At 37.2% G+C, this 23,925-nt stretch overlaps 3 protein-coding genes across 5 annotated transcripts in view; 1 reads left to right on the forward strand and 2 right to left on the reverse strand.

Moving 5' to 3' along the window:
- Nucleotides 1–23,925, forward strand: part of LOC140165109 (centromere/kinetochore protein zw10 homolog) — a 128,348-nt gene that overhangs the window by 40,160 nt on the left and 64,263 nt on the right. The gene's annotated exons all lie outside the window — the stretch shown is intronic.
- Nucleotides 1–23,925, reverse strand: part of LOC140165110 (uncharacterized) — an 83,713-nt gene that overhangs the window by 25,696 nt on the left and 34,092 nt on the right. Inside the window, exons 11-12 of one of the 2 annotated variants that reach the window (XM_072188539.1) lie at nt 20,640–20,756; nt 18,646–18,849 (exon numbers count right to left, since the gene is read on the reverse strand). The exons of the other annotated variant lie outside the window; for it this stretch is intronic. Coding sequence (XP_072044640.1) covers nt 18,799–18,849; nt 20,640–20,756 — 168 coding nt within the window. The 3' untranslated portion in view covers nt 18,646–18,798. Of the gene's footprint in view, nt 1–18,645; nt 18,850–20,639; nt 20,757–23,925 lie in introns of those variants that run through there. 2 annotated transcript variants of the gene reach the window in all.
- LOC140165111 (uncharacterized) lies at nt 1,952–10,785 on the reverse strand. 2 transcript variants are annotated; one of them, XM_072188541.1, is made up of 7 exons: nt 10,663–10,785; nt 9,480–9,685; nt 7,766–7,906; nt 7,362–7,415; nt 5,851–6,004; nt 5,156–5,278; nt 1,952–2,703 (listed from the first exon to the last, which is right to left on the reverse strand). In XM_072188541.1, exons 2-7 carry the CDS (start codon nt 9,677–9,679, stop codon nt 2,659–2,661), a joined length of 717 nt encoding a protein of 238 aa, XP_072044642.1. In that variant the 5' UTR covers nt 9,680–9,685; nt 10,663–10,785; the 3' UTR covers nt 1,952–2,658. The 2 variants fall into 2 exon arrangements, with proteins under 2 accessions (XP_072044642.1, XP_072044643.1); XM_072188542.1 differs by having other exon boundaries at nt 10,680–10,774.

Genomic DNA, 23,925 nt, shown 5'->3' on the forward strand with positions numbered 1-23,925 from the left:
TGGGGGTTTGCAATAAAAGCAGTTTTTGGTGGGATGCTTGGGTAGGAAGAGCATTTACTGGCATGACTGACTTCTCTCCACCCAGGTGTATAAACGGGTGCCGGCACTTTTAAATGCTGGGAAGGTAACAAATTCGTTGTCCGAGGTGTGGTGACCCCCCCCCCCCACAGTGCAACAATTCATGGTGGAGTTTGGCCTAATCAGTAAAGATTTACCTTTATGGCGTATTACACTAAATCACTGCACGCAAGGTGCAATGGTGATGAGTTCCGGTTAAAAGTATATAGCTACTAGAGACAATGTGGTGTCTTTAGGGACCATGTTCTTCGTGAGGTTGGCATGTTCTGATTTAAATGAAAGATGCTAACCTATTAATGACTAAAATAGATATGAAATTATACAAATCGATTTCACAATAAAAGTAGGCCCTGTCCGAATTACTGCTAACGGAACAAGTTTTAATGCTACTTATGGCGTTGAAATAGCGGTGTCGCTTTTCATTTTTTAATAAAAAATGAATCTGTAAAGTTCCTCAAAATTGAAGTTTAAATAAAATTTCAGTCCTTAATTAACACAGGGATGACGTAAAAAATATTGTCACGCCTGGTAAAAAATGCCGCTTAAAAAGTTGATTTTTACGTGCTTTTCAACGGAAAAGTTATTTTATGGTTTACGCCCTTTACCTTTTTAATGGGATGTGAGTAAATCTAAAATACAGCACATCAATAAAGGAAGCAGACATCACCATTTTGTTTAAAAACAAATACATAGAAATATGTTTTATTTTTCTTGAAGTGCACAAAAATACAATACAAATTTTGAAAAAAAAGTGTAATAAGACACCGATATTTTGCATTATAGGCCTGGCTGGTAGCCATGTTGATGATAATGGTACATGGCAGAGGATACAGGGTTAGGAATATGGGTATGGTTAAGGGTGGTCTTAAACCCTGGAATTGTTGGTCTAAAGAATATAAAAGTAAACATATTTAGAATGGCAACGACTTGATGAATTCATCTGTGAGGTCAAATTTGGGCAAAAAATGCCCATTTTTGGAGATAATCCCCCAAAACAAAATTTTTTCTGAATAAAAATATGTAGGACAGGTCCTAGATATTTTTGTCTAGTTTTTAAAAATTAATAAAAAAAAATTCTTTGACCTAAGAATTTTGTTGTTACATTGTCCGAAAAAATTTGGGCCAAAAATGTTTTTAAAAAAAAATTTTCTGGACACGTGACCAATGCATATCAATGCAAGTTTTACCTGATCATGATGAACCAGAACTGAAACTTTTTAAAAATTCCATAATCGTACTAACAAAGATGATATCACAAAAAGGCATACTATGAGGGGGTATCAAAAAGTTTTAGAAATCGCACAGAAGTAAAGAGCTATATCAATGAAATTTTGTCAGTGCAATCACTGGTCCTTATGTACACTATGGTGCAAAAATGGTCTCATAAGTATGTTTACTTTTTTTACAGGAGCTAGATGTCACTACGCACTCTGTTTTATGTTATCGCATAAACAGCAAAATGGAGAAAATTGAGGCATGTAGTATGATTAAGTTCCATTTTAAGGGTTACAGTGCCCAGAAAATCTGTGATGAAATAAAATTTCCTTTCTAAAGAGCGACAGTGACATATCACAATCACCACCGAAGATAACTTTCATTTCATCATCAATTTTCTAGGCACTGCAACCCTTCAAAAGCAGGATCTTAATAATGCTGCTTGCCTCAATTTTTTCAATCTTGCAGTTTATGCGCAGTAACTGGGGCAGCGGGTTATTGGCATCTAGTGCCACCTGTAAAAAAAGTAAACATACCTATGAGACCATTTTTGGACCATAATGTACATAAGGACCAGTGATTGCACTGACAAAATTTCATTGATATAGCTCTTTCACTTCTGGCGATTTCTAAAACTTTTGATACCCCCTCGTATAATACAAACAAACATTTGAAATCATGTGAGAAAGCACATATTAAGATAAATTATTCGAATAAAAATGTTTTAAATTTAGAAGTTCCTACAATGAAGCACTGCGGATTGTCTGTCCACAATCGGGGTGCTGCAGCGTCAAAGGCATCATCACCATATGTAGTTTAGTGGGAGGTCCGGGCCCAAAGAGAAGCTGTGAAGACTAACCACCGGAGTACATGAAGTTGGCATATCCACATAAAGTCCTCATCGACCTGCTCAAATGCAAAATACTGCATTGGCTGATGTGATTGATCAATGTTTTAAATTTAGAAGTTCCTACAATGAAGCACTGCGGATTGTCTGTCCACAATCGGGATGCTGCAGCATCAAAGGCATGATCACCATATGTAGTTTAGTGGGAGGTCCGGGCCTGAAGAGAAGCTGTGAAGACTAACCACCGGAGTACATGAAGTTGGCAAATCCACATAAAGTCCTCATCGACCTGCTCAAATGCAAAATACTGCATTGACGTGATTGATCACTGCTGCGTGATGTGTTTATTCTTGCATAAAGTCGTCATTTTGCAAGATATGATATCAAACAAACAAAGAATATGGCTCAGGTACGAAGATAAGCTAATCAGATTGCCAAAATTGTTAAGAATAAGAATTCTTCATACAAATAGTCTGTTGGTTTGTTGATTTAAATTCCGATGTGCCAACTGTCAAATTTCATGGAACGTTTGTAGACAGGGGTTTCTCCATATGATAAATTTTCTAGAAAACAAACACAACAGAACAATATCATTAATATTCAGTTACATTAAGGGCTGGGGTATGAACGTTTGGACAGTATTTATTTTGGGACATTAGAGCACATCAGACATATCGAATTGCATTCTGAATACGAAGAATGTCATTCTGATATCAAATAATTTTGATTTTTGAAATTCGCAATTTAATACACATTTTATGGCAAATCATTAAAATTGATATTTTTGATATTTAACAGTACTTGAAGTAAACTTTATAAATCTGATGATTTATACTTAAAGTGTATGTAGGTGGGATGAAAGCCGACGATCAATTGAAAATTTTTACCCAGAAACACACAAAAAAATTAGGTCTTTTTGGGAAAAAAATCCATATCTTCAATATGAAAGGTAAAAATTTTCAATTGACCGTCGGCTTTTCCTCCCTGCTACATACACTTTAAGAATATATCATTAGATTTATATAATTTACTTCGAGGACTGTTATATATCAAAATTTGAAAAATATCAAATTTTTATAATTTGTCATAAAATTTGTATTATATTATGATTTTCAAAAAATGAAAATTATTTGATATCAGAAAGACATGCTTCGTATTCAGAATACAATTCGATAGGTCTTAGGTGCTCTCATGTCCCACAAAAAATACTGTCGAAAAGCAATAAACGCTCATTTTAGATCCCTTAAGGGGTGGGAAAATGTGTAATTTTTGAGAGTTAAATGCACGCGCCTGTTTTTGAAAATTCATGATTTCCCCATTTTTTACCAAAATGTGTGATTTTTCCCCCCCCCCCCCCCCAAAAAAGTTCAAATTATGCCATATTAAAAAATTGTCACTTTTTTCGTCTATATTTTCTGGCAATTTTTTGCAATGGCCTATTTTCTATACTTTTTTTTACATTGATTGTGTTACTCTTCATTATGGATTCTTTGATTTTAGTGAAAACTTCAGGTTTTGGGAAAATGAGTACTTGAAAAATGGTTAGTGTGGGGAAATCTTAAATTTTTTTGCACATTGCATATTTTCCCTGTTCTTTTAAAACTTACATGACCATCCACCCTGGTTACATTGCTTTTGAAATTGTTGGATTTTATATTATTTCAGTTCTATTACATGAATAAGAAATAAAGGGTGGGTGGGTAGATGGACAAAAATATGTTTAAACAACAAATCATAATCAGGCCTAGAAATCTGTGATAGTGCGTGCTAATCCAAGCGGATTCTCGCAGAAGAATGCATGTTTAATGCTAACTTTCAATCATCATGGTTATTTGGAAATATTAATTCAAGGAAAACAGTTTTTCAGTCAGAACGTTTGAGACAGTCAGGACAAGCAAAAAATAAATAAACAGTCAATGAATTTTGAAAAAAAGCAGGTGTGCTACATGTACAAATCGCACTCCTGGAAATAGTCAGGCGAGCTACATGTGTGCTGTTAATTGCACTCGGTAAGGATTTTAGGTGTGCTATCATTTGCACTCGGTAAGAAGTTTAGGTGGGCTATTTGAATTATTGCACTTGATATTCAGATAAGAAGCATTGGTGTTGAATGTGGGACTACAATGTATGGGTGGGCAATCAAACTTCTTACCAAGTTAAAATTATGCAAATTTCCTAGCACTGCCCCACGCACCCACTGCATGACATCACATGCACAGAACTGACTTAATCGTGTGCGAGGATCGGTGAAATTTTTGTAAAATTTGGTAAAAAACACCTCATGCATATTGTCCGTCTCCGTTGAAAAACTGGATCCTCCGCAGTAAAATCCACCACGACCACTTGAAATAAGCTTCCAGCAAAGTCAGAAAAAATATACCATGTCCAACAAAAAATTATAACTAGGCCGGCAAAAAACGCAATTTTTTGAAGTAAAAAACGAGATTCTAAATTTTGAAGAGCGAGATTTCCCCCGAAAAATGGCACCAGAAGCTTTAAAAACGCCCGAAAATACGAAAATCTGTTGTTCAGATTAGGTCAGTTTAGATTGCCATGAATATAAACAAGACTCACTGAACTGCCGGTGTGAGTCGAAGCAAAAGTGACAAAAATTTGACCTTGAATTATGTTTTATTGCCAAAATATTACAGTAATTCGATAAATATAATGATATTTGGCCTAAACTTGAACTCATTTGAAATGAAATGTCAGTTTTATTGAGTAAAGTATGACTTTTCATGTGCTTGCAATGCTGCTGAATTCTGCACTTAGGCGAAGTTGGACGAACTTTTATGGCATAAAGCAACATTTTTACTCCTTGAGGTGACAAGGTGCGCTATAAATCGCACTCGGCAAAGTGATTTAAGGTGGGCTATATGCGCTCGATCGCACTCGCGTGCCTTAAAATGCATTGACTGAATAAATAAATTGGTCTGCAGATAGAACCTTGAAAAAGTTTGGAACACTGCTATAATACACCTCTCTACTGAATTCACTCAACAATGAACGACTCACCCCTGGAGGCCCAATACAGCAGTACAGACAGCCGCACATGCTTGATGTACTGGTCACATGATAGCCCTGACGTTCATACAGTCTCATAGCACGGTTTGTTGTCAAAACACCGAGGTATATGGTCTGAAACAATGGAGAATCGTATACATGTACATACAAATGTACATTAAATGTAGTATAATAGTAAGAATAATTTCATGCGGTGAAATATGGATTTTTCCATTCAACTGAATTTCAATGAATATTCTTTCCATTGAATGAATATATTTGGTTTCACTTAATTTTATGGTAGCTGCATGTGAGTGTAATGAAAAATTAGTAACTGGCCAATCCCAAGACAAGAATCTTTACATGAATTATAGAAAAGTAAATAAACAATATTGTCACCATTCAAATAAAATGGCTGGATGAAACAGTATAACAATGTTTATGCCGATTTAGGTATCACACTTTTCCCGGACACTTTCTTATCTCCTGGCTTTAGCCATAAGGGGGATATTGCATATATATATTGTATTATATTGTAAATATAGACAAAATTCATTGTTCTACTCCAATACATGAGTTGACTTCTGACATCATTTTGTAAATAAACATTTTCAAAGATACATGTTTCTAACAGAAAAAAAAAGCCAGGTAAATAAGACTAATGTTTGATAAGGAAGTGAAGTGAGATAAAACAAAAATAAACTCACATGACATTGACGTTGACGGGCCTCGTAATCTGCCCTGTCCAACAGCAGCTTGCCAACGCCCCGTCCCCGGGCACGATCATCCACACAAATATGGTCCACGTAACACTTCCCTTTCTTCACATCCTCATCCGTAATCAAACTAAAGCATGCAAACCTGAAACAGGTATAAGGAGAACTTGATGGTGATAACTTGATTTGAATGCATAACCCTTTTTGCAATAGTTTCAACTTATTCAAAATATGGCCGCCACCATTTTGATCCCCTGTTGGGTCCACCCTGACTGCAAATCAAGTCGGCCCATAGTTTATAGTGTAGTATAGAGTGGCAAGTTTTCTGTGTCACAGTTTTGTCACAATTTGGGGGTTATAGACTCAAAAGAAATGCCTCACGAATGCCCGGTTCATAGTCCATTTTGCACACAAATTTTTCAGCGAAGAATTCGCCAAGAGTCTTATCGCGATAAAATTGATTCATACTCGATGTACTTCGAGTGATAAAACATTTATCGCAAGGTTAACGTGAGGTTATCGGGGTTACTGTTACGTTTTTAGTGTTGCTGGACCAAGTGTTCGGTGATGATTTAAGTGATTGCCAGGTAGCCCTAGACCTACATCATGAAAGTACAGTAGGCCTGACTATGTAGAGGTGTGGTTGTGTTTGAGGCGTTGCCGATACTGAAAATTCATTAAAGGGGCGGGAAATGCCAAATTTCAAGAATATTGAAACTGAACGAAGCATCAATATCATGAACGTGACTAAAATTATGCACTTGCGAAAATCAAAGTAAAGGTTACATTAAAACACTAAGCTACCGGAAACTTAACATCAGTGTTAAATGTCTGCTTATCCTTGTAGGCCTATTATGATTGTGATCATTGTGATATTGTGCAAGTTAGGAACTTTTGTATGGCAACTATGAACTTTCTTTATACTCGTCAAGTCGCTGTGGTGGTCAATGATATGTCAATGATTACAGCTCATAGATAATGTAGTGATTTTCTTTAGTAGGTTACAGCTTTCTGTGAAAATTTCATTACCTCGACCTTGCATGCCAACCAGCCTAATTTTATCGCGCGCGAATATTTGCTTGAGTTAAACAAAATCCAACTCGAGCAAATTTATTGCGCAAAGCGTTTTTTCATCGTGCAGATCGTAAAAAGTGGACTATGAACCGGACATAAGTCTGCTTTATTGAAATTATGAGTAGTCTATAACTTAAATACTACAATGTAATTATAAGCTACATAGTATATAATTATTATAAGGTATTTGAAAAAAAAATTCTGTAAAAGTACCATGCTTTAAATTTACTAAACGTTCTTTGGTGGTCCAGTACAAAATTTCATGAATACATTAATTAGACTTTTAATATCAGTTTCAGTACTTCAGCTTCTATATACAAAACAGTCTTATGATTTGCTGACAGAAGGTGAATATATTCAAAGCATTTCAAAAGTAGACTTGAAATTTTGTGATTGAAACAATTTATTCAAGGCCTAAACTTACGTACCTGAAAGTGCGCCAGCATCCCAGCTCTGATGTAAGCATATCGTCATCAGCAGTGCTATAAATAAGGTTCAATAAAAGTTGAATTTAAGATTTATAATCTAATCTAACTTTATTTAACTACCTGGATGATTGATAATATTCATAGATATATTCAATAAAATCAAATAATTATAAAATATAATTACAATAAAATGACTAATTTTGAGTAGCTTTTAATTGATTACCACAATGGTAGACTTGGTTCTATTTTGGAAAAATTGTGTTCCAAATGTAAGTTTGTGATTTTTGTTAATTTGGGTATGCTCATTAGAAAAGAACGGGGTTTTTACATGCAGTCCACAAACTATGCGGATTACCCTTTTAATTGATCTACCATGACTGTTGAGACCATTGAGATGAACTTACTTGAGGTATTTGTCTCCGTGGAATTTCAGTTGCATAAGCCCAACTGGCATGCCCTCTAATTCTGCGACCAGCGTTCTTTGGTAGAAAGCGGGGGTCTGCCCCCTGTTATTAGCCGCCATGTACCTCGCCGTGGCAGGCAACCTGAAATGCAACCAGAAGGCTCGATCGTCATATGGGACTGGAATGTCACACACGGAGTCTCATACAGCGGGAAGGGACAGGCCTCACATGGGGGAATCTCACAAGCATTGGGCTATTCCAGTTGAAATCCACACTCCCCCTGTGGAAGATTTTGGTCATTTCTTTCACAGGGGGAGTATGTTTTTCAAATGTAATTGGTCAGGGTTAATCATTTTGAAACCTATACTCCCCCTGTATTATGGCTTTACTTTATATCTTCCACAACTGGAGTGAGTATTTCAAATGGAATGGAAGTTACCCAACTGTCTATTATATTCAAAACTCATACTCCCTCTTCCACAGGGGTAGTGTGGATTTTAAATGGAATAGCCCATTGACACAGCATCCCATGGAGAGCCTTGCATGTTGAAGACAGACATGACTTCACACAGGGAGCCTCACTCTTCCAGGAATGACCGGGCATCACATGGGGAACATTCACATTCTATGGACATTCGCGTTGTTACATGGGGAGTCTCACATGCGATGGATGGATGCGGTGTCACATAGCCTGCCTCATGCAGAGGATGGACGGTTGTCACATGGAGATCCTCACACGCACATAAGGACAGGGTGTTTATAGAAAGTCTCACATGCCGGAAACGGCTGTTGGATAGGGCATCACATGGGGAGTCTTACATGCGATGGATGGATGCGGTGTTACATAGCATGCCTCATGCAGAGGATGGACGGGTGTCACATGGAGATCCTCACACGCACTTAAGGACAGGGTGTTTATAGAAAGTCTTACATGCGATGGATGGATGCGGTGTTACATAGCATGCCTCATATGCAGAGGATGGACGAGTGTCACATGGAGATCCTCACACGCACTTAAGGACAGGGTGTTTATAGAAAGTCTCACATGCCGGAAACAGCTGTTGGATAGGGCATCACATGGGGAGTCTTACATGCGATGGATGGATGCGGTGTTACATAGCATGCCTCATATGCAGAGGATGGACAGGTGTCACATGGAGATCCTCACACGCACATAAGGACAGGGTGTTTATAGAAAGTCTCGCATGCCGGAAACGGTTGGATAGGGCATCACATGGGGAGTCACACACGTCGTGGACGAAAGCGGTGTCACATAGCATGCCTCATATGCAGAGGATGGACAGGTGTCACATGGAGATCCTCACACGCACATAAGGACAGGGTGTTTATAGAAAGTCTCACATGCCGGAAACGGCTGTTGGATAGAGCATCACATGGAGAGTCTCGCATGTCGTGGACGAACGCGGTGTCATATAGGGTGCCTCACATGCCATGGATGGATGGCATCCAATATTGGTGAGCCTCTCATGCTGTGGAAGGACATGGCATAGACTAGCAGGATGTAGTTAAGCTTACAATTCATGATATTAATGTAAATTTTAACGAACAAAATACACAGTCTTAGATTAGATATATCAGTTTTTTTTAACATAACAAAGTGCTCCATAGTTTCGCTTTTGATATTATTATACATTTTTATGCTAAACCAATAATTATTTATCTCACCTACATGGAAAAATACTTTATATCTTACTTATGTTCCGTCACATTGTGTGCAAATTTCCCCCTGAACGCTTCAACCAGTAGCCTTCCGGCGAACTCTGCATCTGTGGGCGTGTCCTGTAGGGGGCGTATCGTTACCCCATTTATGGGCGTGGCTCCGGGGGCTTGGGAGTTACCCACTGGTTGTGATGTCACTGGGTTGGTGAAGTTGTTATATTGTTCGTAAGACATTGTTGGCTGTGTAAGAGAATTTGTTTGCTATATTTTGTAAGTTACATGTACAAAGAACATTCTTTAAGGGCTGGATGGCAATGTTTGCATAGTATTTTTGTGGGACATGCGAGCACATCAGACATATCGAGTTGCATTATGAATACGAAGAATGTCCTTCTGATATCAATTTTTTTTTTAATTGGCGATATAATACAAATTTTATGGCAAATTCTTAAATATTTATATTTTTTTAATTTTTCATATTTTAACAGTCCTGGAAGTATAATTTACTAAACGGATAAGGAGCCACACACTAATTTAAAGTTTTTTTTAAAACGTTTGTCAAATGTTTTATTTTAATCATCTACATGTTTTACAAATGTTTGGCAAACGTTTTGAAATTTATTTTTAATCCATGAATTTTGGCCAATAATGTGATTTAAAAAAACCAATTTGGTCAAAATCATGATTTTTGGGAAAAAATGTGATTTTTGGTGAAATGTTTGACCAAAAATGTGATTCTTGGTCAAAATAATGTGATTTTTAATCAAACTCAAAATGTAATTTTTAGTAAAATATGTGATTTTTGGTCAAAAGTTTTATTTGCTTAAAATTTACAAACATCAATTTTAAAAAAGTTACTATCAAACAATTTCTATAAATTATTATCAAAACATATAATTATTTATGTTTGCCAAACATTTATTTTATTCATTTAATATACATTGCTAATAAAACTTGTCAAATAAATTGCCAATCACTATGTTTGTCAAACGTTTATACTAGTCAAACTGTTTATAAACGGATAAGGAGACAAATGGTTTTTTTGTTTTTTGTTAATGTTTGGTAAACATTTGTGATCGCTGAATGTTTGTGAAATCGGTTATGTACTAACTCTTTACTATATGTACTACTACTACTAGTATGTACTATGTACATAGCACTGTACAAAACTGCAGTCAACAATATTATTATACATGACAATCAATATGTAAACAAACCTGATGCTGGTACTAACCAAAGTAGACCGAAGCAGAGAAGTCACATGGGCTTTATGTGATTGTGTAACACGGCCTCACAATCATATGGAAACCTTTTGCACTATAAATTTATCTCATAACATATTATGCTGCTGCGTAGCTTGGACTGTAGAAATTCCCTGTGTGCAGTGTACATGGACAATGAGTTCTATGCACAGCATTAATACAAGTTGTGATGTAACCATCATGTGACGTCATTGACCACATTGTTCTGTGGCCAGACTGATCAATGCAAACACAAAAATGGAAAGTCAATATTTCTTTATTTACACTCAGTGTTGCCAAGTCCACAATTTGGTAGCCCAATTGGGCGACTCTGGAAAATGTTCCGCAATACTTGGGAGCATAATTGTCCCAAAGAAACCAATTGTTACAAGAAAAATTGGGCAACTTTTGATGATTTGGCCCGTGATTAGGGTTGAAAGTACATGCAGTAGTACCAGAAAAGATATTAAGTGATTTACCAAAGATCCTTTATTTTTAGGATCTTTGGATTTATAAACCTAAACATTCATTACAATCATAAAATGTAATGTTCAGTAATAAAATGTAATATTTAAATTAAGACAACAAAACTTTTATTTTCTATAATAATAAAAACACATAAGACAAGGTTTGAGATGACACCCGATTTGACTGACAAATTTGCCAAAAAATGATGCACTTTTTCTATCATAGATTTGTGCAGAATCTGAATCTGAAGTCAAAAATGCCTACAATGCTTTTATTTTCAAATTTTTTGAAATTTTCAAATTTGAATCTCATACTCATAGGACAATTATTACAAAAAACTTGATTTTTTAAACAAATGCTTGTATTTTTTTTCACACCCTTGAAAATTAAGGGGTAGGTGGTAACATTTTGTCATTTTCCTCATAATTTATAAACAATAAGAAATAAAAATTATTATCAGCATTTAAGCTTATTAAATACTGAATAAAATGAGGGGTAATTCTTCTTTAAGTAGTACCTTCTGATCAAATTTTATGAATGTTACAAGCATATTTGGGACTTTCTGACTCCTGCAGTAAGAAAGGCCGAATAATTCTTGCCTATTATGAGCTGATCATAGCATACACTGTTATAGCATACAGAACAAAATTAATGATTACTGGCATGCATATCCACTGTAAATCTACAGTATAGAGAATATCAATAAAAAGAAAGCAGACATCACACTAAATTTTTTCAAAAACAAAGACATATAGAAATATGTTTTATTTTTTATCTTTGAACTCGCCAACATTTCTTCTCATGGTTTGCTCACCAAAATAAAATAAATATGTTGAAAAAAAATTCTTTAAAAGGTACATAAAATGAAATGTACAAAAGTACCACTTATTTAAAGATGGAAAAAATTACAAAAGCAATCCTCAGTAAAAAAAATGATATCTAAAGTTTTAGAGCTAAAAATGTAGAACTTAATTGTTTTTAACAAGTAAAATTGCTTTTGCAATTTTTATGTTTTTAAATAAGCGGTACTTTTGTATAAAATCATGATTTTTGTAACTAGTCATAGTTTTACCAGAACACTGTCTTACAACTTAAAAATATCTAATTCACAAACTTAAGCCACAATGAAAGTCATACTATATTTTTGGTTTTAAAAGGGCATGTAATCATGGTTTTTGCTACTAGTTATAGATGATGTGACTTCTGACGTCAATGCCTGACAGTATGCGCACGCATCATCACAATTTCCATTGTTTTTTGCCCGGCAGTATGCACGCGCATCATATTTTGTTCAGGGCTCGTGTTTTTAAAACTCCCGCCACATCACAATAAGACTATTAAACAGTGTAGTGGTTGCATGGGGTTCATTCAAGCATAAAGATGATACCAGTCCCTTGCCTTTGTTGATAAACATTGAGGTCACCTCATCTATACTTTTACCACTGACTTACTGAAATATCTAATTTGCAAACTTAAAGCCATGATGAAAGTCATACTATATTTTTGGTTTGAAAAGGGCATGTAATCATGGTTTTTGCTACTAGTTATACTTTTACCACTGACTTACTGAAATATCTAATTCACAAACTTAAAGCCATGATGAAAGTCATACTATATTTTTTGTTTTTTTAATGAAAACTTGGTTTGTGGAACGATATTAACAATTTAACCCACAACTCACATCTTTTAATAAGGTGAAATGCCTGAAAACATCCCAAAACTAAATTAAATCACCTTCTGAAATATTGTTATGAATTTTGTCAAATGTTGTCAAATTCAGTTTGAACTTAAGCCCGGGTTTGAAGTAAGTCTAAATTAAAAAGGAGAAAGAAAATGTGACTGTGTCAAAAATGATGTTTTGAATCCCTGGATTAAAAACCAGATCATTTTGACCCCTGCGGAAATAATGGTTTGGTCCCGCTGTATATTGATAATTTGTTGAAATCGATTTAAAGCTATCAAGAAAGAGGTGGTAATCACTTTTATATTAAAAGTCACACCAGCACCACAGCAAATGAAAGCCTTCATAGTATTCACTTTTTTTATCAACATCTTACGAAGTAAAATAACGATCTTTTAGTTTTGGTCCTTAAGTGCTACGTTTCAGGAGACTGCCACCCTGTTACACTTGTGCAATGAGATCATATTTTGCAATCTTGAGCTATGTGACTTTTTAGATTAGGAAAGAGTGATTTTGAATCAAGTAAAAATGGGTGAGGGAGAATTATGAAGTTTAATATACCTTTTTCAAGTGAACAGATACATCTTAGCCAGGCATAATTTTGTGCAGTCCGTGTGCTACCATTTATCCAGCTAGCATGAAGGAGATGCGTCAAAGTGCACATCTTTCCCAAAAGGGAACATATTCTTCTTTTGACTTCCTGAAAGTCTGGTAAACTAGTCAACTTTAAAAAAAAAATCAGAATGGTCCAATCATTGCAAGGTATTATTTGAAAGATATAACAGTAGTTTTTGAAACTGAACAAGATAATTGTGCTCATCATACTTGTGCAAAATCAAGAGCCTTCAAAGTTGCCATGGAAACAGCATAATTTTGCAATGAAAGTTTGAATTAAGAATTTTTACAAGGCATTTTTAGAGTCAAACTTTGCAGTTTTCCACATTGTTGTTTACGTCAAGTTCACTCCCATGCATGAAGTTTGCAAAGCCAGTAAGTTCTCATTGACCTGCATGAAGGGAAAATATTGTGCAGGCGTGTGTGATCACTGCTGTGTGACCATGATGCATGTAACCTTGCAGATAGTCGTCATATGTAGCACTATGGCCCACAAGAGCCTCATCCCAATGACAATAATAGTCCAATAACCTCAATTACTTAATCATAGTGCAAAATTTGAGCTCAAGTTGCAGAATATGAGTTTTTGTACCCAAATCTTCAAAGGTCATTCAATGAATGTACAAATGTATTGGGTTTAAGAACTGTTCCCCTGATAGATGAGCATGCTGTGGATCCTAGTGTAGTATGCACAATTCTATTGCGAGATATAACAAGGCTTGGATACAAAGCTAAGCCAATCAGATTGCCAAGTTTGTTACTGCTGTTTTAGAATGCCGGTCTGCCGGTACCCATTTACAGTACGACGGCAACTTCGTGACCTCTTTTGTTCGATAGAAAATTTTTACGGGTTGGTGAACACGGGTTACGTAACTAAATGTTGAAAATTTGGCCGGCAAACATGTTTTAGCGAAATAGCTCCAGAGATGGGAGACACGGGTCGTTTTTTGCTTAAATTGTGTACCATGATCACGGAGAAACATTTGTGCAAAGAACAAAAAACGAGTAAAAGTTGAATAATATTGAAAATAAAGAAGCTAGAACATGTCCAAAGTGGCCGGGAAAATGAGAAAAATTGCATGTCACGATCACCAAAATGGTTATATCTACAACTATGGGCAAACGCCGGTCTTATGCTTTTCTGTAATGATAGATATTAACTAACTTGAGCTTGTATTAAATTTTCAGCGAAAATGATTGATGGAACAATCGAGTCGTAGGTTGGAAAGTTACTCTCAAAACGGTCCGTGTCTCAATCGTATGCGTGTCCCGTTAGTGACAAGTGTCACTAGCAAAATAGCAGCCGGCCTTGTCATTATATCGAATAATAATCGTCAGAATCGTCCAGTTGACTCCAGTGATATTTCTTTATTCAAGTAAAATACTGCATTGACTTACAAAATATTGAAGTCAATATAAAAAGTAATATCACCTCATTTGACTGAACTTAAAAGCAGTTTTAAAAATATTATTGTTGATCGAGTCCCTGAATGAGAAATAAGATTGCAAAAGTTACGAGTATGTTACAGCAGGTTGTGATGGTCTAGTGGTTGACGCCGTGGTTTGAAGTGCGAGAGGTTGTAGGTTCGAATCCTACAGCATTTCGATTTTTTTTCCTCTTGTTCTGTTAGGCCTATGGTGTAGGCCCGTCAGTATTATGATCAATTAAAAATATTTCTATGCAACACGTTTGCAATGTTTTTCTTTATGCGTACGCCTACATATTAAAAAATAAGATAGCGTCAGCCATAATTTACGAATTTCAAACCTGATATTTTGGCATAATATCTATCTATCTATCTATACTATAATAATCATAAGCTCTGTCTGTGTGTCCGGCTATGCGTTTCGTCGTGCTTTGCCGCATCGATGTGATATTTGGGACATGGGTAGGTGCCAGGAAAAGCATGTTGACCGTGTGGTTTGGAAGGTCATCGGAGGTCATTGGAGGTCAAGGTCAAAGGTCAAAATTTTGAACTTTGGCCGATCGGGCCCCGATCGGGCCCAAACTTGGTGGCTGGAATCCTTGATACGAGGGGAATATATGCCCGAAATAAAATCGAGGTCAAGCGAGGTCAAAGGTCATTACGGAGGGTCAAATTTCAAACTTTGTCCGATCGGGCTCAAACTTGGTGGGTGGAATCCTTCGTATGAGGAGAGCATGAAAAGCATTATATGGAGGTCATCCGAGGTCAAAGGTCAAAGGTCATGGATTTCAAACTTTGTCCTATCGGGCTCAAACTTGGTGGGTGGAATCCTTTATACGAGGGGAATATATGCGCGAAACAAAATTGAGGTCAACCGAGGTCAAAGGTCATCTAGGGGCTAAATTTAAACTTTGCCCTCTTGGGCTTAAACTTGATAGGTGGAATCTTTCGTATGAGGGGAGCATGAAAAAAATGACACCGAGGTGTCAAACAGTATCGCTATCATGCCAGTGCTCTCACAGCATCAGGGCTCTCACAGCTGCAGGTGCACTAGTACTAATAAAATCGTAAGCTCTGTCTGTCCGTCTGTCCGGCAATGCGTTTCGCCGCACTTCGACGCATCACTCCGATATTTCGGATATAGATAGGTATCGGGCATTCCACGCTTATGGGGTAGTTTGAAAGGTCATCGGAGGTCAAGGTCAAAGGTCAAAATTTCAACTTTGTCCGATCGGGCCCAAACTTGGTAGGTGGAATCCTTGATACGAGGCGAGTATATGCCCGAAATAAAATTGAGGTCAACCGAGGTCAAAGGTCATTACGGAGGGGTCAAATGTCAAACTTTGTCCGATCGGGCTCAAACTTGGTGGGTGGAATCCTTGATGCGAGGGGAATATATGCCCGAAATAAAATTGAGGTCAACCGAGGTCAAAGGTCATTACGGAGGGGTCATATTTCAAACTTTGTCCGATCGAGCTCAAACTTGGTGGGTGGAATCCTTGATGCGAGGGGAATATATGCCCGAAATGAAATTGAGGTCAACCGAGGTCAAAGGTCATTATGGAGGGGTTAAATTTCAAACTTTGTCCGATGGGGCTCAAAGTTGGTGGGTGGAATCCTTGCTACGAGGGGAATATATGCGCAAAATACCATTGAGGTCAACCGAGGTCAAAGGTCATTACGGAGGGGGTCAAATTTCAAACTTTGTCCGATCGGGCACAGACTTGGTGGGTGGAGTCCTTGCTACGAGGGCTTAAACATGGTATAACGAATTCTCAATATGACAGGAACAGGAAGATTTCACCACTCCCTGTGAGGACTGCAATGTCTTCCCAGCATTCATAGCTGAAAATGATTTCTAAATTTCAAATGGATGTATTAAATAAAACTGAGGTCATCAAAGGTCAAAGGGGATCAAGCCAAGGTCATTTAGGGTCAGAGGTCATATGGGTTCAGTGGGGGGTCAAACAGCATCACTATCTGATGCTGGTGGTGCTCTCACGTACAGCTACAGTGCCCTCACAGCCGCAGGTACTCTAGTACTAAAATAATGAGCTCTGTCTGTCTGTCTATCCGGCTATGCATTTCGTCGCGCTTCTACGCATCGTTCCGATATTTCGGATATAGATAGGTATCGGGCATTCCACGTTTATGGGGTGGTTTGAAAGGTCATCGGAGGTCAAGGTCAAAGGTCAAATTTTTCAACTTTGTCCGATCGGGCCCAAATTTGGTGGGTGGAATCCTTGATACCAGGGGAATATAATGCGTGAAATAAAATCGAGGTCAACCAAGGTCATTACGGAGGGGTCAAATTTCAAACTTTGTCCGATCGGGCTCAAAATTGGTGGGTGGAATCCTTCATACGAGGGGATTACATGCCCGAAATAAAATCAAGGTCAACCTAGGTCAAAGGTCATTACGGAGGGGTCAAATTTCAAACTTTGTCCGATCGGGCTCAAACTTGGTGGGTGGAATCCTTGAAACGAGGGGAATATATGCCCGAAATAAAATTGAGGTCAAAGGTCATTACGGAGGGGTCAAACTTTGTCCGATCGGGCTCAAACTTGGTGGGTGGAATCCTTGATATGAGGGGAATACATGCCCGAGATACAATTGAGGTCAACCGAGGTCAAAGGTCATATCACTGTCTGATGCTGGTGGTGCTCTCACATACAGCTACAGTGCCCTCACAGCTGCAGGTACTCTAGTTATTTGTAATTTTTACACCGTTCTTACACCCTACCCAGACATACACATAATTGGAATCAGCGTTTCATTGTCTAGAGTAACTTTAATTATCTTCAATAAAACACCATAAGCGGTCAAGATAAAAAAAATGCTTTCTTTCATTTTACCTCATTATTTCTGCTTCAAATGATCAGAAACCCTTCCTGAAAGTTGTTTACTAATATCATAAATATTTTCAACAAAAAAAACTCCGCTATGGTAGGGTTCGAGCTTCCAACCTCACGCACTTCAGGCACGGACTTAGCCACTAGACCATCACAACCTGCTAACTTATACTCGTATCTTTTGCAATGTTATTTCTAATTCAGTGTCTCGTTCAACAATAATCTTTTATAAACTGTTTGTAAGTTCAGTCAAATGGCTTGAAATTACGTTTTATATTGACTTCGATATTTTGTATGACAGGGCAGTATTTTGTATGAATAAATAAATATCACTGTAGTCAACTGGACGATCCTGACAATTATTAATCGATTATATGGACAAGGCCGGCTGTTAATTTTCCTGCTGACACTGGTCACTTATGGTCACGCATACGATTGCGAGGGAAGCCGTTTTGAAAGCAACTTTCCAACCTACGACTCGATTGTTCCACCAATCATTTTCGCTGAAAATTTAATACAAGCTCAAGTTAGCTAATATCTATCATTACAGAAAAGCATACGACCGGCGTTATGCATAGTTGCAGATATAACCATTTTGGTGATCGTGACATGCATTTTTTCTCATTTTTAGGCTACTTCACAGCACAATAAACATTCATTTTCTCCACAATAATTGGACTTTTACACGTTACTGTTTGCCTTATACTCATGTTTCATATCTTATCTATGGGCTCAATATGGAAATGAAGGGAGAAACCACTTGTGTATTCCATTTTTTTGTTGTTTTCTAAAAAACTGTATTTGTCACCTGATTTACAACATTACGTTACGTAACAGCAAAGGTCACGCCGGTAAAAATTACCGGAAGTGAGCTAAGTTGCTGTCGTACTGTTTATACACCTGAGGAGTAATTGAGATTACATGCCTTAGTCAAAGGCACAACTGTTGAACACGATGGCATCACCGGGGCTTGAACCCGCAACCTTCCGATTTTGAATAGGAGCCTGTTGCACTTGGCCACCCTGTTGGTCTTTACAGTGGAGTGATATAAGCTCTGACGTGTCAAATTTCATGGAATGCTTGTACATGTAGATAGGGGTTTCTCCATCCAGTAAAATCTCTAGAAAACAAACATAACAGAACAATAATATTACTAATAAGTATGCAGTTACATTATAACATGACCACCAGGTTATACATTCAGGGTTGTAGCTAGACCAAGTTGAGTGCCGGCTAATTTTACTATCAAATTAGAGTGCTGGCTCGTGGCACAATCTTTTTTGAGAACATGAGGGATCAGGGAATAGGATAGGGGGTATATCCCCAAATTTTTGTTTGTTTTTTTACTCTTTTTATGATGAATAAATCATTTGTGGGGAAAAAAATTATATATAATTTTTTTTTTTGCGCTGGTCCGTGTCGGCTACCCCCGACCGGCGTGGCTACAACCCTGTATACATTACTTTTGAAATAATTGTGTTTTATATTATTTCATTACTATTTCATGAATTAGAATGAACAGGATGGGGGGGCAGACAGACAAAAATAGGATTTCTAGACTGATAATATGAACTTGAGGCATTGCGATTATCTGTTAGTGTTAAATGCATCTATCACTACCTGGGCCAATTGTTTCATGGATTATGCGAGTGCAACTTCAATGCTATCATTATCAGGCATGAGAATGGTCATCCATGAAAAAAACCTGAAAAGTTTGAAAAAGCCTGAAAAAGTGTGTAAAATGAGGCTAAAAAGGCCAAGAACAGGCTGAAATTAAAAGAAAGTGTGGAAATTTGGACCACAAAAAAGCAGGAAATCCTGCAAAAGCAGGAAAATTCTCATGTCTGCATTATGATTTTTCAGTTGAAGCATGGGACAGTCAGTCGGACAATGACAAGGAAATCTTGTTTTCTTTTTTGCCGAAAGAAAAAACAACAAGAAAGTTGGAGCATGGCGCATAATATGTTTCTCTACAATTAAATTTCAATTGATTATTTCCATATTAAAAAACAATGCATCAAACGATAAACAATGGAGGAGTAGGCTGGAAAGCCAATAAGGCCTGATAAGTAGCCTACCCCTGAAAACATATTACAATAAATAATAGAAGAACAAAAGGGCTGGGGTATGAACGTTTGGACAGTATTAATTTTGGGACATTAGAGCACATCAGACATATCGAATTGCATTCTGAATACGAAGAATGTCATTCTGATATCAAATAATTTTGATTTTTTGAAATTCGAAATTTAATAAACATTTTATGGCAAATCATTAAAAATTGATATTTTAGATATTTAACAGTACTTGAAGTAAACTTTATAAATCTGATGATTTATACTTAAAGTGTATGTAGGTGGGATGAAAAGCCGACGATCAATTGAAAATTTTGACCTTTCGTATTGAAGATATGGATTTTTTTTCCCAAAACACCATAAAAAAAAATAGGTCTTTTTGGGAAAAAAATCCATATCTTCAATATGAAAGGTCAAAATTTTCAATTGACCGTCGGCTTTTCCTCCCTGCTACATACACTTTAAGAATCATATCTTCAATATGAAAGGTCAAAATTTTCAATTGACCGTCGGCTTTTCCTCCCTGCTACATACACTTTAAGAATATATCATTAGATTTATATAATTTACTTGAGGACGGTTATATATCAAAAATTTGAAAAATATCAAATTTTTATAATTTGTCATAAAATTTGTATTATATTGTGATTTAAAAAAAATGAAATTATTTGATATCAGAAAGACATGCTTCGTATTCAGAATGCAATTCGATAGGTCTGAGGTGCTCTCATGTCCCACAAAAAATACTGTCGAAACGCAATAAACGCTCATTTTGGATCCCTTAAGTCACAGTAACAATTAATAACAGAGAAAAAAAAATAGGTGAAGCACTCACCCCTGGAGGCCCAATACAGCAGTAAAGACAGATAGATGATGTTCCGGTCACATGATAGCCCTGACGTTCATACAGGCTCTTGGCACGGTTGTTTGTCAAAACACCGAGGTATATGGTCTGAAACAACAGAGAATGGTATACAAAATTGAATGTTTATGAGTACAATGGTTGGGTGGAAGTATGTTCCAATATCTGTGGTATGTCCCATTCTATCTGGTAAATCTGGAGGAGGTGCCGTGATGTGACTCGGTAGGGGTAGCAGAGGGCCAGAGTTTCCCAACCCGATTAGATTTGCAGTGCAAAATATGCTAATTAGTAGCTGATTTGCATAATTCATGAGTATGGTTGTTTTTTCTTTGTTCCAAATATCTGGAGATCCGTATGTGGTATAGTGACATAACTTGGTAGGGGGTAGCAGGGCCAGAGATTCTCAACCTGATTAGATTTTCGGCACAAATATGTTGCTGATTTGCATTTATTTTTTAAGTTAAATATTTTATTTTCAAAGATTTTTGACAGCAAAAAAGCCAAATAATATTTAGGCCTAGGTATTAATGTTTGAACAGTTTAATAAAAAAGATTGAGATAAAACTACAGAAAAATAAACTCACATGACATTGCCGTTGACGGGCCTCATACTCTGCCCTGTCCATCAGCACCTTGCCAACGCCCCGCCCACGGGCGCTGTCGTCTACGCAAATTTGTTCCACATAACACTTGCCCTTCTTTACATTCTCGTCAGTAACACAACCAAAACATGCCAACCTGAAAAAAAAAGGAATAGGGTTGTCTTGATTTCCATACATGTATTGGGCGTTTCCCGCTGAAAATTTTGATATGCAGGTGGCACTTGGTTTGAACAGTGGCTTGGGCAGTAGAAGATTTCATGTGAATTTATTCCACTTATGCACCATATTTCACCATTTTAGTTGTACAATGTAATATGGGCAACCCGGGGAGGGGGGTCACTCACTACTTGACTTGCTACACACCCGTGTCCAAGAAAAACGTCTAAAAGGGTATGTTTTTCAGCACACAGCGTCGTCAATGTCTTTTTGAAAAAGGGGTACTTTTTCAGAAGGCATCGCCATTTATGGGTCCTTTTTCAGCCAAATCCTTAGACGTTTAGGGTTAGTAATATTATTGTTTGAGTGAGTTTGTACTAATTTGATAAAAATCACCACTTTTTAATTGATTCTTGTTACTTTTGTGCATGTTTTCTTCAGTATCTGTATGTCTGCAACATCAAAAAGGCACCTTGGGTATCAAATTAGCTAATTTCCCTGTTTACGCCATTTAGGGTATCAATATAGATATTTCTCAGTTGACGCCATTTAGGGTATGTTTTTGCATGTGCTACGCCATTTAGGGTAGGATTTTGCATGTGTTTCACCATTAAGGGGTGCAATTTGGTTATGTGAAAATTTGCCATTAAGGGTGCATTTCAGAGGTGTTCGGACGAGGGTGGGAGGCACTTTTGTGTGAGAGTGAACCCCCCCCCCAGGTATGGGCAATCACACACATTTGTTACCATAAAAGGTGCTCGATTCACTATTTACCAACCCCTTTCATGCCCCCAATGTCAAAAAGAAATTTATGCCACTAGAATACAAATTTGACTTTAAATATCAGTTAAAGCACTTTTGTATACAAAATAGTCTTTTAGTATTTTGTAAAATATTAATTTTTCTCCATGAATTTAAAAATATGTTGTAGAAGGTATATGTGTACAGTGGAAGTTTTCAATTTCATGCTGTGATTGAAGCAAAGTTGTTGGTGAATTCAATTCATTAAGGCATCTGTACCTGAAGGCGTGCCAGCATCCAAGCTCCATGAAGTTATCAGCAGTGCTATAAATAAGATTAAATAAAATCATAATTATTATAAATGAACAATGAGATGAGCAGCTTTTTATTTTACTACCACTACAGTATATCAGGGTCATTTGGGAAGTATGTGAATATCTACTATATCATTTGTTTACAATGAACTTCCTAAAACAGTAAAAGAAATATGCCATGACCATGTGAAAATAGGAAATATGTCACTAAGATTTTTTTTGGTAAATGACTAAAAATCACAAAAATTACACATTTTTCCCCTCGCTTCACTCACTTTTTTCGTTGAGTTATGGGCATTTGAAATAGAAAGACATTTGTTATAGCAACAACATATAGTATACAAATATTGACCGCTATGAGGGACATGGTTAAAATTATAGGCCCAAGGTGATCTCAAAACCGTGCTATGACCCAAGGTGCAGCCGAGGGTCATAGCATTATTTTGAGATCACCACAGGCCTATAATTTTAACCATGCCTCAAATATAAAGCAGTCGATATTTGTTTTATATACCAAATGTATGTACGTTGCGATTGCGCATGCGTATGCGTAAACCGGTCCATAGTTCGTTTCCATGACCGGTCCATAGTTCATTTTGAGGGCATAGCTAATTCAATAACCGCACTTTTAACCAATCAGATGACAGGAATATATGAGGTATATAATAATAAATAGGAACATAAGTACACAAATGTGTACACATTTTGTATTAGAAATCATAGACGTGTTAAAAAGTACCCTGCAGATAGTACTCATTAGAAAAGAAGGGTGTTTTACATGCAGTCTACAAACTATACGGATTACCCTTGTGCTATAATAATTTCAGAATTGTACATTAATCAATCCACCTTGACTTTTGAGACAATTGAGATGTACTTACTTGACATCCTTGTCCCCATAAAATTTGAGTTGCATGATCCCAACTGGCACACCCTCTAACTCGGCGACCAGCGTCCGTTGGTAGTAGGCAGGGTTCTGCCCCCTCTGAAGGGCTGATATGAAATTCACCGCTATAGGCACCCTGAAATACAACAAGAAGGCTTGTCATATGGGAATGGAATGTCACACAGGAACAGACGGGCGTATGTTACAAATGTCACAATCCTTGATTGGACACAGCATGAAGAGCCTCACACGTGGCAGACATGCAGACAGGGCGTCACAACAATCCTGAGAATGAACGTTGCGACAGATGGGGAACCTCATATTCCGTGGACGGTCGCATTGGCATATGGGGAGTCTCATATGCTAGGGATGGACATTGCATCACATAGGGAGCCTCATATGTAGAGGACGAACAGGGTGTCACATGGAGAGCCTCACATGCAGGAACGGACGGTGTGTCACACATGTTGGGGACGGATGTTGGACGGGGTGTCACATATGGTGCTGTGGAGGGACACAGCGTCATACATGTAAGGGAAGCTTGATAATGTCAATTTTAA

The sequence above is a fragment of the Amphiura filiformis genome, chromosome 11 (assembly GCF_039555335.1).
Source record: "Amphiura filiformis chromosome 11, Afil_fr2py, whole genome shotgun sequence".
NCBI lineage: Eukaryota > Metazoa > Echinodermata > Ophiuroidea > Amphilepidida > Amphiuridae > Amphiura > Amphiura filiformis.